Source organism: Galleria mellonella, unplaced genomic scaffold, assembly GCF_026898425.1.
Source record: "Galleria mellonella isolate WM207_F2 unplaced genomic scaffold, CSIRO_AGI_GalMel_v1 utg35, whole genome shotgun sequence".
NCBI classification, from domain to species: Eukaryota; Metazoa; Arthropoda; class Insecta; order Lepidoptera; family Pyralidae; genus Galleria; species Galleria mellonella.
The window spans coordinates 484,259-499,429 of NW_026442082.1; the positions used below are offsets into that span (position 1 = coordinate 484,259).

Here is a 15,171-nt window from a genome sequence, read left to right on the forward strand (position 1 = left end):
CCAGTAATTAAACTTATATTAAAATCTATGTAAGTTAATTTTAAAATCAAATAGTGTATATGGCCTGAAAGAGGCCTTAAACACTAGGTCCTCTCTGTTATGAAGATACTAGTAGAACATAAAAACAATTAAAATCATTAGTTTGTACATAATCACATTATTTCACATTTCAATCATCTGCATTATTTTTATAATAATAAAGAATCCCATTTTTAGAGTTACATAAATTACTGACTGCACTTTGAAAATTATTTGGAAATTTATAAATAAACTTTCTTATCATAATTTGTGTTGTGTGTTTCGGCTATAAGTTATTTAAAAAAAATCCTTTTTGAAATATTAGTTATTTGGTGTAGCCTTTTCTCTTTCTGGGCTTTTTTGTGGGCGAAAATGAAATGGTAATTCTTTGCTTTCGTTATTGGTATACTACGCAAGCGGGGCACCAGTGAGAGATAATAGGTGAGGACGAATGCAGATCAGTTGGCCCATAATGAGGAATTTGAAAAAAGTTAACTATAATTGTTTCCAGGAGGAATCACGTGGAGATCGATCTGATAAGGTATATTGCTAGTAATGGGCATTTTAAATCCCATTACTTTTTCTCTCATCTCATTCTGGTTTTTCCAATTTACCTTCCCTCTAGTAAGAAGTGGAAGGTAGTAAAACACAGTTGAAATAATATTTAGTTGCTATGGGTGCGTATCGCACACATAATGCAATCTTGGTGGAGATTTAAGTAATTTCAATTTTTTTATACCACAAAGGTGGCAAACAAGCATACAACTCGTTTAATGGTGAACGGTTACGTAGCCAACTATAATGTGCAATATTAAAACCTTCAATTAGCTCTATTTTGTGCATTTTAGTATACCTAGGTTTAGGTTTTTATTACGTTAGGTTTCTCGTGGGGTCCGGGCATAGAATAGGCCACCTTCCTTTCCCGTGTGTGTCGTAAAAGCTGACTAAGGTAGGGTGACGTATAGGCAGCAACTTTTAAAACATCTCCAAAGTCTAACTCCTGTTTGCAATCGGCCTGTCAAGCGTGGCAACTGCAGGCAAAACCCCTCTAGGGGGAGGCTTATGCTCAGCAGTGGACAGTTAAAAGCTGATCTGACGATGATGATGAGTATACCTAGGTACTATTTATTTTATATACTTCTATGACGGAAGAGTTTAAGTAGATATTATTTTATTTCGCAGAGAAAATATTCTTAAAGGCGAATCAATAAAACCAAAATAAGGGTGGAAGAAAACGCAGGTGCAAGGGACCGCAAATATTTTGTACATGTCCTAACAAGTTCGCGCAAGTTTTGAATTCTTAAAAAGCCCATTGGCTGTTTTTGTGTTTTGAGCTTTTGAAAAGACAATTCATATGATTCGTCAGTTATTATAGTGCGTGAACATGGAAGGACCAATATGTTTTTCGCAGTATTTTGTGGATAAACAAAATGTGAGATCATTTTCTAATATTATCAAATCTAAATTATTAAAAAATGAAGATATGGCTTCTTTTCTTCTACATTTATTTGAAGATGATGATGTAGTAAAGGAATTATCAACTAATTTTCTAACTATGTTAACTGTTTTACGATTGAATCTTAGAAACAAATCAAAACAGGATTTTAAACATTACTTTATCTGTGAAGAAAACATCACGGAGGTTTTACATCCAGTAAGTAAAGAAGATATTTATATAAATTGCATGAAAGCTTTAAAAGATATTATTCCAAGAATTTTTTATGCAAATTGCAATAATATAAAAATTTTTGAAAAGTTAACGCAAACGATAATTTATAATATGAAAAGACAGCACATTAATCTTGAAAAACATATTACCAAGTGGGATTTCACTGTGGGGTGTTGGAAATCTATTTCTGAAATAGTTGCCAAGAAAGTTTTACGTTTTTTATTGATGTGGATTTTTCAATATGTTTTATCTGGAATGATTTCCTTGAATTTTTATGTAACAACATCTAAAATAGATGCCGATGAAAATAAACTTTTTTTCTTCAGAAAACGTGAATGGCAAAGTTTTTATGACAAAAAGATCGCTAATATGATATTGAGTAAAATAATAAAAAGATCAGAGTCTTATTGTTCAGGTAAAATGTGCAAGCGAAGTTACAGTTTTACAGAGAAAGTTAGAATGAAAATAATCAGGAAAGATATACCAAAGTTGCATTTAGTTTTAAAACCAAATAATAATTGCCGACCAATTGTTAGATATAAGAATAATACTTTAACAACATCAGAAAAATATAAAATGAAAGACAGATTGCAATTTCTTAAAACTTTAATAGGTAAATATAGTAAAAAAACAGAAATCCCATTTTATAATATTTATCAAAAATGGGTTAATCTAAATAAACCGAAACTATATTTTGTAAAAGCAGATCTAAGTAACGCTTTTGGCTCAATAAATAGACAAGAACTTGTGAAAATTCTCGACGAAAGATTTTCAACACTTATAAGTAATGAGAAATGCTTACGATCGAAAGAAAAAATCAAGCAACAGTATAAAGATCTGATAGTAGAGTTAAGTAAACCGATTTTAGTTCGCGCCGGTTCCACAGTTTTCGAATGGAAAGCGGGTTTAGTGCAAGGGTATAAGTACTCGCCAGCGCTTTCGGAACTGTACTACACTCATAAAGATGAACTATATTTTAATGAGCATCTCCAGAAATCTAAAACTGAAATACATTTATTTACAAGAGTTGTAGATGACTATTTATATATAACAGATTCACTTATAGATGCTCAATCATTTTTGGAAGCTCTTTCTAAGTATAAAAATATTAATTATGAAAAGACCATTGTCAACTTTAATCATCCGACAATCAAGTTTAGTGACGAAATCACTTTTCTTGGCTATACATACGATACAAAGACTATTCAAGTGAGAAGAGCTAGCAACATTTATTTTGGTCAAATATGCTACAAAATAAGTTTTTCTCAAGCTATAATGAATATTAGCAAATTTCTTGAGCAACGTATTGGTCAGTCCAGTATTCAAATTAACTCTCATATATTTAATTTGCACTATAACAGCGAAAAAGCTGTATGGAGACACATATTTACCACTCTTTGTCTATCTGCAAACAAGTTTTGCACAATTTTAGCTATTCTCTGCGAGGCAGATGAGATGAAAAATTATTTAGTAGTTTACAAGAAGCGCATAACAGTTCGTTTGTGTAATGCTATGATAGATATGCTTCTGAGGAATAAACCTGCAGACATACCTTTTATTTATTGTATAAATCACTTTCGTTATTTGTCGTGGAAGGCGTTGAATTTGTGCGCGCAGAAAACCTCAAAATGTAATGGGCTGGTCCCGCTGATTAATGATGAAATGGCTAAAGCTAATTGTATATTTGGGAAGTGGAAGGATCACGCGTGTAGGATCGGCAGTAATGGTGCTAATTTACGTCCGGCTGTAAAGGAAGTGTGTCGAAGGACAGATTTGAGGATTATTGTGAAAGGTTTTGTTACTTTACCCGACGGGTTACAATGTTATAATCGTCGTAAAATGATGTGCGGTTCGTAAAGATATCTATTTATTTGCACAAATGTAATTCGGTGCCGGAGGTTTTTTTTTAATGAAGATGTATAAATTAATGTATATACAGACTTACATTGTATAAGATATTACAATATCCTATTATGATTAGTGATTGTAAAATTAAGTGGATTGATCAGTTATTAAACGAATAAAACAATCTCTCAGTGACTCACAAGTTTTATTTTAAAAATTCAGTCTAAAATATTTTCATAGACGGATATAAAATATTTTGCTAAAATACAATATGGAATGGATAAACATTCTTATTTAAAATGGACAGCTGCAATGCAAAATCTGCATGAGATTCTATAATTCGAGTATAACATTTAGTATTATATAAAAAATACACAAAATGATTTATTTAGAAAGTTATTCCAGATCTTACATCATCAATATGAGACGTTCATGTATAATATGGTTAACTACTATTGATATTATAATCTGTATTTAATACATAAGGTATAATAATATAAAAAAAAATAGTCTTAAAATCTAAAATAGAAAATAATAAAGCTTATATGTAATATATTTTAAATCATAAAGAAAAATAATAAGGCACTTGTTGGACGGAGCAAAAGATCTTTATACATAGGATATGTTTGTTAAATATCAGCTGATTTATCATGTTTTTTTTAAAGTACACACAGTGGGCTGAAATTAGCCTTTACTATTAGGATATATTATCTTTCCAAATGACCGATTTTATGCTGTTTGTACTGATACAAAAACTTGTACTAAAATCTAGTAGTAAGATGTAAAACAGGTACTTATATTAATAATAGAAACCAGAATGTTACCAAATATACTATGCTATGCAAACACTAAGGCTTTTTTATTTACCGTATTATGATCTTGGTGACAAATAAATATTACAAAATCTTATACAATAAAATTATTGGAACTGACAAAAATATGAAATTTCAATATGTTGACTTTTACTAACAAGTTGATGTTTAAAAATTAGTAATACATATTAAACACTTAAGAAAGTATTAGTAATTACAATTAAGTATATTTAATTATTATAATCATAGAACTAATTATCAGTAAGATATAATTAGGTATCTATAAACATAAAAAAACTATAATATTTTCAGATCATGTCTATGCGCCATCACAAAGATTATTGAATGTATTTTCATTAAATTTTGGTGATTAGTACTTGAAAATAATTAGGGTTACTATCTGTTATTGTATTAAACGTTAGTTATTGTTTCATAAAGTAAATGTTTTATTCCACGGAAAAGTATAAAAAAATCATCGCAATAACGACATCATAAGCACAGTTATAATTATCAAATGCACATTGAATACTCATTATTGTAGGTTTGATTTTCTCTGTTATTTAGTAAACATAAAATTAGAAATGTAAGTAGTAAGAACATGTCAATATTATAGACGAGACTGTTGGTAGAATTTATCGTCTTTTAATACACTATCAACTCTTATTATCTGGTCGTCACAAATCTTAGATAGTTTAAATATGGAATTTCCTAGCTTATGTAAAGCATAAAAGTCCAAATTTTATGTAGCTGTAATATTCAATACGCGTATTTAATCCTAGTTGATAAGCTGTTCTAATTTATCAAATATACATATGCTTGTTTGGTAAAAAACATTTTTAAATAAAAAAAAAAAAACTCGTATTGGAATCAGTGCATCCATATAAATGCTGGTATGCCATAGGCAAAAAACTCAAATTTAAGATTGGGGAAAAATACGTACTGACAGTATGCACTAAGTATTTTTATATGTTTTTATTGTACAATGTTTCTAACATTAGTCTTGTCTATAAATGTGAATCTAGACCAAAAGAACAAAAGCTAAAACTTAGAACCAGATAAGTTTATACTAAGAACAATGTAAGAATTTCTATTATACAAAATTGCAAATGCAGTTAAGTAAACAATGCTCATAGCAGTCACAAAATAAAACTTGGAGAATTAGGAGAAGTAAGAAGATTTGCCTATTTGGTTTAAAATTGTCAATCTACTTAATGTGAACAAGCTGAAAACTCGTCGCTTGTCTATTATTTATTATTTCTAAAATTAAAAACTAGACCTGTGTGTATTATATTACTATCAAATATATATGATCATACTTAAATTATTTTAACAATTTACTACGCTGGATATGCACTTTCAATATAGGCAGTAGTAGTATTAGTAAGTTTTATTTGTAAACTCTTGTAGTATACAGTATGTCGTCATCAGTCTGTATTTATGAATTTAAAATACACATATGACCCTATATACTTGTAATACATCCTTTACCTACACTCGAATGACAAGATTCATCACATGAAGGCAAACAGTAACATTGCTACTAACAGATATCGAAAAGCGCATGCGGTGTGCGCGTGTGAGAGGAAATCCGGGTCGGAGGCGATGTAGTGGTCGGCGGGCGGCGCGTCGCAGGACACGAGGCGGGCGGCGCGCGGCAGGGCGCGGCCGGCGAGCAGCGCCGCCGACCGCTGCGCGTGCGCAACGCGCCGCAAGCGGACCGCTGCGTCGCTGAAGATCAGGTCCGCGTACGGCGGCGGCGAGTAGAACATGCTGAAGCTGGAATACAAAATACATTTCTCATGTTTCTGCCGTAGCATGCGTTAGATATGTTTTATGATGTAAATGTGTAGTGGATGATGGATTTAACCAGTCTAGGTCAAATAACATACTGCTATATAATGGCCAACAAAAAACCGATAAGTCATACGCGATACACACATACATTTTTGTAAATTTTCTGTTAGATTATTATATGCAGGATTTCAATAGATTTACATAAAGAATATGCAAAAATAAAACCTTTTTAAAGATGCATTCAGATAGATATTCAGATATATATATATATATATATATATATATATATATATATATATATATATATATATATATATATATATATATATATATATATATATATATTTGATATTCAGATTATCTATTAAATTTTACCTGAATTCGTCAGACGTAGTAGATCCATATAACTGTTGAGCGTAAACCATTAAATTGGAATATGTATCCAATTCTGTATGATTAGGTCTCCCCATAAGTACAGAACCTGGTACCCTGCCCAGGTTACAATGTTTGTACTCGTGCATTTTGGCTCGAGTTCCTGTAAACAAAATATTATAAATGTGAGTTTTACTTTTCTCATATGTCAATCATTTATATAATTTTAATTTAATGTTAAACGGCTTTAGTAATAATAATGTTTTATACAAATGTTAAATATTGTTGTTACAAATAAATGGTGCATAACCATTGTATAGTTATCCATCCGTTATGCTGAAATCAATGGCAAAACTATACTAGATTATAATTTTGAATAATTTGACATAGTCATATAAAATTTAATAAATATAAATAACAAATTAAAAAAACTGCATAATAAGATTAGAAATTAACTATTTATTTTATTTTACTATATGTATAGTTTACTATAGTTTACTATATGTAATATAATCACAAAAGTTATTGAGGAAGTTAGAACTGCTTTATCGTTTGTCGCACCAGAACCTTTTTTATAATTTTTGTTTGTATGAGAGTGAGAATGGCCAACAAGCTAGCAATAACATTGTTGTTTAAAATCATATTTTATTAATTCCCTAATCCGGTATATATATGTTTTAGTGAATCAATATTTGTTTTGAAACTCTGTCTTTCAATATAAACAACTCATACTAATCTTGTATTTTTTTTGTAGACAGTTCGTAGTCTAATTCCTCGAATAATTCAAAATAATGTAGATAATTGATTATAAAAACTTGATAGGTCACTATCTATACTGTCAGAAGTAGCTTAAAAAAATAGAAGGTACTAAATGTACTTTTCATATTGAAAGTTGTTATAAGTTTGACTTATTAACGACACAATATTTGGCACAATATATAGCGAGCGTATAGCTCGCTATATCATATCCCTTGCCTGTATAATACATGTGTTGCAGATGTGCATTATTTATACAGTTGTTAATAAAGAATTATCAAAAATAATTTCTTAGTAACACAGATATAACTTTTGTATGTATTTGTGTGTAAATGTTTATTAGAAAGACTGAAAGCGTATACTTGTATATTTATTGGCCCTTTAAGCTGAATAACGGGCATAAAAGGTTAGGAATCCTATAAGGGTACTTGTTTTATATTATTTGGAAAAGAAAACGAGGTGAATAATGAGAATTATAGGATGTAGTAAATGTCGCGCTTCTACCTATCATAGCGCTACCTACCATCTAGACAGAGCAGCTGCAGGTCGTCGGGCAGCAGATCGCGCGCCCACCACTCGCGGCGGCGGCCGCCGGCCGCCTCGGCGGGCGCCGTGTGCCGCACGAACGCCACGTCGCCGCCGCCCTCCACCATGCACCGCAGTGCGCCCACATGCCCGTAGTACGGCTCGCTTGCGTCGCGTCTACACCGTCTGGAATAAAGCAATCAGAGGGCCTACCATGAAATGCTTTCCGAAATTTCGGAGCCAAACGAAACAAAAATTTGATGTTAAAATTAAATAATACATGCCGTTTGGAAATATTAAAAATATTAAAATATTGTTCCTTTGGATTTTTATGATAGGATGTATGATGAAAGAAATGTTATACTCCATTTATTGGTCCGATTTTGGTATAAACAAAAACACGAAATTGAGTCGGAAATTTCGGAATTTCACTTCATGGTAGACCCGCAGAGCGCCTACCATGAAATATTTTCCGAAATTTCGGGGACGAACGAAATAGAAATTTGATGTTAAAATTACATAATACATGCCGTTTAAAATTATTAAAAATATTAAAACATCGTTCCTCTGGATTATTAGGATAGGATTTATGATGAATGAAACGTTAAGCTCCATTTACTGGGTCGATTTAGGTACGAACAAAAACACGAAATTGAGTCCGAAAATTCGAAATTTCATTTCATGGTAGGCCCCCAGCATCTTTAGATACACTTAGTCATAGTATAGCAAGTTAGTCGATATGAAATGCAAGGCAGAGCAGGATTAATCCCATCTCCATAATATTGTGTATCAAACCGTTAGACTATTGTTGATATTTTTTTTTTATAAATCAAATTAGATTTATGATTATATCATGTATCTGAGTCGTCATCATATGCAACGAACTGTCTACATTTTGTGAATGGGTAAAGAGTGATTATGGAACAGACTTTAACGCGGAGGATGAAGCCAGCATGCACGTTGTTCAAGTGAGAGCTCAGATCTTTCGTACCTGTAGGAGGCGCCGTGGCACAGGTGGCACAGGTTGTCGCGTGGTACGGAGCCGCTGTCCACGTATTCCGAACTGAGCGCGCCGGGGGCACACGACTTGCTGAAGTATTCCGAGGCAGCGTGCGTGCCATCGCATCCGTATGGTCTACATAAAAAAGTTGTTACAATTAATTAATTTCTATCATTAAAAAAAATTGCAACAACAAATTCTTTTAAAAACAGATACTTTTCAGGAAATAGAGTTGGATAGGACACGTGTTGTGGAAAAACGTGTTGTCATATATCCAATCACAGTGGAAAGCAGGTGGCAAGTGGAGATTTGGCTGTCTTAATAATATGGAAGGGATCGGTTGAAATAGAAGCTGCATTAAGCGGCCTCAGCGGGGAAGAACTAGAACTTTTTGCTCAAGATCGTCAATAATGGAAGACCCTTCTGTGATTCCTTTATCCTTAATGAGGGATAAAAAAAAAAGACATCAATATCATAACCATTTTTAAATGGATACTCGATAGCAATATTACTAATGTATTTATTGAAATGAAACATACCGGATCCATCCGTTAGATATAAGGTAGGCGAGTGGGTACACCCACCCAGCTGCCATACCAATACCAGTGTGACACGTGTTCTTGCCTCGTAAATATGTAAGATCCGTATCGGGATCCTGTTCCTTTGCTACAGCTACTGCGTAGTACCAGTTATCACCTGATGAGTATATCTATGAACAAAGCATAGAAAGAATTATGTTTAAGAATAGAGTTTACTGGTATCTCGTTCTGTGATTACTATGAATATGGTCCATCTGTGTACTAAATTTAATTTAAATTCATTCAGCTGTTAAACATAATTGAGTAACAAACATTTCTATCAATATTTCTAACGTATCATAATAGTAACCTTAAGATATAAGGAAGTAGACGTGGGCACGTAAAATAAGGAGTATATTTAATTAGATGTGGTAGGATATGTATATACAAGACTAACCTCTTGCATGAAGGGTACGAGCCGATGTCTGTAGGCGGCATGCAACATGTCGGCGGCGTCGAGCAGCACGAAGTCAGCCGTTCCTTCAGCGACAGCGCGCTCGCAGTGTCGCGTACTGTGGCCGCGCCAGCATGACAGCGCCGGCGACAGCAATACTGCTTTCAGCGCGCCCTATATCGTATATACATATATAAAAATTAAAGATCCTTGATTCAGCGGTATATGGACGAGTCAGTCACTCAGCATCCTCTTTTACAAATACAGTATATTTACTTACCGACATTTTGAAGCACTTGTCCATCTCGGGTTCACTTGTGACACAAAGCACGGCTCGTTTCACCGGACAGTCCATGATTCCTAGTATAGCCTTTTCTGCTTGACTGCCCAAATAATTGTTATTTAGGATATGTTTAGCGGTTTGGTCTTCCTCTTTCAGGAATCGAAAGTTCACTGTTGCATCCTGAATGTTTAAGTCAAATTTATTATTTAAGAGTAAGGTACAGATGCAAGGTAAAAGAATGCAACTAGTAAGAATTAATTTTTCTTACTATATTTATTTTATGAAATAGACACAAAATGACATTCATTCATGACACATAACTGTGTAACACCAAATAATACATTTGTCTCGTCTTATATGTATACATTCTTTGCTGTATTTATATATAGTTATATACACATATAGTTTCTTTCTCTGTCTATCTCGTTATTATTTATCTAAAATATCAAGATTAAATTACCCGTATCATGAGATCTGTGGTGCCATTGGATCTGAAGAGCTGGAATGGCAGTTCAATGGGACGACCAGATTCGTCAATACGCTGATGGAAAGGCGACACCGTACTTGTGCTGCAATTATATGATAAATAAAATTGCAGGTTTATATAGGGCGAGTTGTTATTGCTATTAATTTCATATGAATTAGTTTCAAGTTTTCAGGGCACGATTTAAGAGGGCACCAGCCAGGCAAGTGTCCAGAACATCAAAATGAGTTCACTTTGAATAAACATAGCGATAAAAGATGACAAGTATTTATTTTAAGCGGCAAAATAACCAGATCAGGCCCTGTATTTCTCTTGATAGTTCTAAAAAAATCTACTTAATAAAATTCATTCGTCTATAAATAGGAATAATGAAAAATTATAATAATGACATATCATTACTATCATCATCAGGCAATCAATTAATTCTCTGTTCTGGAAATAGCGTAAAGTAGCTTTTATTCTATTTTTTGTTGAGCTTTCTTGCTGATCTGGGCAATTCTCCAGCTCGCCTTCCCTTAGTTATATTATGGTTTCGAGGCTATATTTAATAGGCATTGTAGAATTAAGCCCTATATAAAAATCTTGTATACTTACTCATCACCATAATTATTTCTGTTCACATTATCTCTCCTATAATCATAAGGATATCGCGGTGACTCTGATGTAGAAAATATGGGGTTTCCAAATAAGTCTCTGTTTCTGTAGCCATTAGTGTGATTTGTCGCTTTATTTAGAGGATTAGGTTCTCCATATAATTCAACCAACTTGTTTAATAGTCTCTGGTATCTGAAAAAATTAATTAAGTAAATGAGATTTTCAGTTTAGCTGTGTTTGTATGAAAATAATATCTTATGTAAAGAAGAAAGAAAGAAATAATTTAATCGAAGAAGCATGCAGCCCACACAGTAGCGCACAAAACAAGAACAAAAGAAATCAAAACAAAATAAACAAAAGAAAATAACAATTGTATACAAATAGAAAGCAATTAAATTATAATAATAATCAATAAACAAACAAACAAACAGTAGGATATGTCCATTATGATGAGATTGTAATCAGTATTTTAATTGGAAAAATTGAGTATGGCTCATTTCGAATACAATTTTGGAGTGGGTAGGTAGTTAACATTACTGATATATCATTGTTACCTCTCTCGTTGTTTGATGGCAGCAGCGCTACTAGTGACAATAGCGTCGGCTGGTACTTTACCCCAATTGCAGTGTTCCGACTGCGAGACGGGCGCGCGGGACCCATCTCGACATATCAGTTCGAATTGATCTTCCGTTACACCACCTTTTAAGCAAATACATATTTTAATCTTAACTTTTACTAGACTTTTTTTCTTCTATAAATATAATATAAAATATAGTTTATTTACTACCTTGATACTAAATTAATTAAAAAAATTAATTATTTATAAATAAAAATTATTATTGTAATTGTATCCAAAATTTAACACACTAGACATAAATTTAATGTACTTGTAGTTTGGCAAATAAAGTAAGTTAAAACTAATTACATGTTAAGTAACTGTCAAAAATATTATTTAATACAAATTAATTTAATTCAGTAGTATTTACAATGTTAGATAAAAAAATCTACTGACCAAGAATCTTTTGTGAGAGCAAAGCGTGCTGTAAAGTGGTGTCTTTCACAAAGGCTATTTCCCCAGTGCCATTTGCAATGAGGCACTTGAGAGCTCCTTCATAACCTGCATATGGGTCGGCCAAAGTGCATCGAATGCCTGCACCACCGGAACACAGCTTGCATAATCTAGGGAGAAATTGATAAATGTGTAGTAATAACAGTTTAAAAATAGTTAATTTATCTTCTTATTTATTAAAAGTAAAACGTGCCATAAACTTATTTTATATAATAGAGAATTTTGTTACTTTTATTATTTATGTGTTATAATAATATATAACACATAAATAATAAATGCATTAAATACTTTTTCCTTTCAGATTCTTAAGGTTGATTGGAAGAAATCCCTATATATTTTTTTTAAACCAGCACTTTGTTGTAAATTTGAATGTACAATTTATTAAGCTTTAGCTTATATAGTAAACAAACAATTCAGTCTAAACATTTATAACACAGTTCTCGAAACATACTTTACTTTTGGCAGTCAATGTTAAGTTGTAGATAAAGAATAGTTCAATACTTACTTATCAGAATTATCACCAATAGGGTTGTATAGATCCTTAAGTGAGTTAGGCGCACACGATTCACCAAAGAACTCAGTGGCAGATTTAACATGATTGTTGCAGTCTGTTATCTTGAGACCACCTTCTTGCATTAACTGTAAGTATTAATTTGTTTATTTACTTAAACAAGTAATGTATATTGATAAGATTGAAAATATTACAGCATGAAATTGTATTCATTTGACTAAAAGTAAATAATATATATAGATATTTGTCAGAAGTTATAACACATGAGGGCTAATAAGGACAATAGAATATTCAGTGTAGTTCATAGTTATAAGATATGGTCCCTACAGTTTATATTGAATGGGTTATAAGCTTGCTTGATAAAGAATTAAGTATTTAAACTATTTAAGTGAATAAGGTAGTTCTATAAAACAAAATGTATTACACTAAAATAGAAGATGACCCTATACATTGTAGAAAAATTCATCAAAATCAGTCTTAACATAAACAAAAACTACTGCATTGAGAACCCTCTGCTTTTAATTTGCTTAAAAGTTATATTACATACCACATGTACAGGCATAACCCAGCCTGCCAATGCACCAACATTTGGGAAGCAGGCTTTTACTCCTCGCAATGCATACAATCCTGCACCAGGTTGTATGTCGGGAAGACTGCCTCTTTTCACTACTGCTACAGAGTATTGGTAAGGTTCCCCTTCACCATAGAGCTATAGAAATTTAGAAATAAAAAGAAATGTTATAAGTTAAAGTCAAATTCTAAAAAACCTCAATAATCATATCATCATAGTATACTAAATAGTAATACAGTAAAAATAAATAACTAAAATATTTTATGCTCACTTCAATCAGTGACAACAGTACTGAACATTAAAACAAATTGAAACTGCAGTAAAATACAATTGTTTATATTGTTTTTTTTTCTGATATTTCAATATAATGAAATTAATGCTTATGAAAATGTGACATTAAAATATATTATTTTGTTTAAATTATTTTTCATAACGTCTAAAGTCACTAATTTCTGGTTTAAATATATTTAGGTTTCTGTTGACTTAAGAGAAGAAGTGCTTTTCTTATATTAATTATAAATGTTTTTTACAATTTATAACTAGATATTGGTAGATGGTTAATTTAGAAGCCAATATTAAGTAATTTAGACATGTTTACCTCTTGTGCAATTGGCACAAGTGAATGGAATCTGCCTGCAACATAGACTTCTCCTGCATCTAGACCCAGTAATGAAGCTTTTCCTTGATCTACCAAGGACATACATTCTTCAGTGTCAAATCCCTGAAAACAGGAATTTTAATGTGAATCTTTTATATGCTCTTAGGGAATACATAAAGATGGGGTTATGTTATAATCAATTAGGTGTAAAAAGATGCTAAGGTTGACCTAGAATACTCAAGAGAAAAAATATGTAAATTTAGAAATATTAATTTTCTCATAACTAAATCAATAAAACATGATTGTTAAAAATATTCTTTAGGATATATATAAACATAACTACTACTCTACTTATATTATTACAAAAACTTTATGACCTAATACCTGTTTACACTGTATCTCGATATAATCATCTCCAAATAGGCCTTTGTCTAATATTACTGTCTTCATCAGTTTTTCACATTTTTGTTGCTCCAGTACAGAAACAGTGCACCATGTTACTAAGTCTTGCCCTTCTACTTTCGTTCTTTCTGATAGAGAGTTCGTTACAATAGCATATTTGGCTGCTTTGGCAACTGAAACATTTTATTACATCTTAGTTGGGAGATACAACATAATAGTTCCATTTAAAAACGGGTGATTATGGAAATCGAAGTATTTTAATATAGGTATATTTTAAACTATAAAAGTTTACGATTTATAGTTCTGAATGATGATATTTTTAGAGTTTATAAAGGAAATGTATACCAACAATAAATAAATTGTAATGATTAATGGTAAAATTTAGAATTAAAAATTTAAACATAGTTTTAGTTTTTATTGAAGATAAACTAATTACAGTTTATTTCAAAAACACTTACTCGATAGGACAGAGATGATTACACAAAATGTATATAATAACATTTTTAGAAACTTAAGGAGAAATAAGTATAATTTAATATATTATTTTCATATTAATTTATATACAGTTATAATAAATTTGAAATTTTATTTGGACACACCCGGAAAAACAAGCGTAAGTATAGTAGTTCGACACTTTTGACAATGACAGCAAGTATTCTGTCTGGGATGACAGTTAGATGGAAGTATTATCTAGATTATTAGGTATTATATTTGGGATCTGTCACTTGAAGGTGTTAGTGAATACACGTTTTTTGTTGGAATCTTTATTATTTAGTGTTATATTGTGTTGAGAATCCTTATATTTATTTCATTTTGTCCTGTGTTTGTCCTATTTTCTTAGTGGTGTGTGGTAAGTAGTTTCTTATGTGTATATTCGCTCCACCTCCGTAATTATG

At 31.8% G+C, this 15,171-nt stretch overlaps 2 protein-coding genes across 2 annotated transcripts; one reads left to right on the forward strand and one right to left on the reverse strand.

Moving 5' to 3' along the window:
• The first annotated feature begins 523 nt into the window (after nucleotides 1-523).
• LOC113514558 (telomerase reverse transcriptase-like) lies at nucleotides 524-3,727 on the forward strand. Its single transcript, XM_052896865.1, has 2 exons — nucleotides 524-559; nucleotides 1,201-3,727. The coding sequence occupies exon 2, from the start codon at nucleotides 1,403-1,405 to the stop codon at nucleotides 3,542-3,544; it is 2,142 nt and encodes a 713-aa protein (XP_052752825.1). The 5' UTR covers nucleotides 524-559; nucleotides 1,201-1,402; the 3' UTR covers nucleotides 3,545-3,727.
• Nucleotides 3,721-14,923, reverse strand: LOC113514557 (melanotransferrin). Its single transcript, XM_026898648.3, has 16 exons — nucleotides 14,734-14,923; nucleotides 14,258-14,448; nucleotides 13,874-13,996; nucleotides 13,252-13,413; nucleotides 12,699-12,832; nucleotides 12,137-12,303; nucleotides 11,679-11,823; nucleotides 11,125-11,316; nucleotides 10,507-10,615; nucleotides 10,044-10,226; nucleotides 9,767-9,937; nucleotides 9,331-9,500; nucleotides 8,783-8,926; nucleotides 7,790-7,977; nucleotides 6,514-6,673; nucleotides 3,721-6,120 (listed from the first exon to the last, which is right to left on the reverse strand). Exons 1-16 carry the CDS (start codon nucleotides 14,774-14,776, stop codon nucleotides 5,856-5,858), a joined length of 2,547 nt encoding a protein of 848 aa, XP_026754449.2. The 5' UTR covers nucleotides 14,777-14,923; the 3' UTR covers nucleotides 3,721-5,855.
• Between the last annotated feature and the right edge of the window lie 248 nt (nucleotides 14,924-15,171).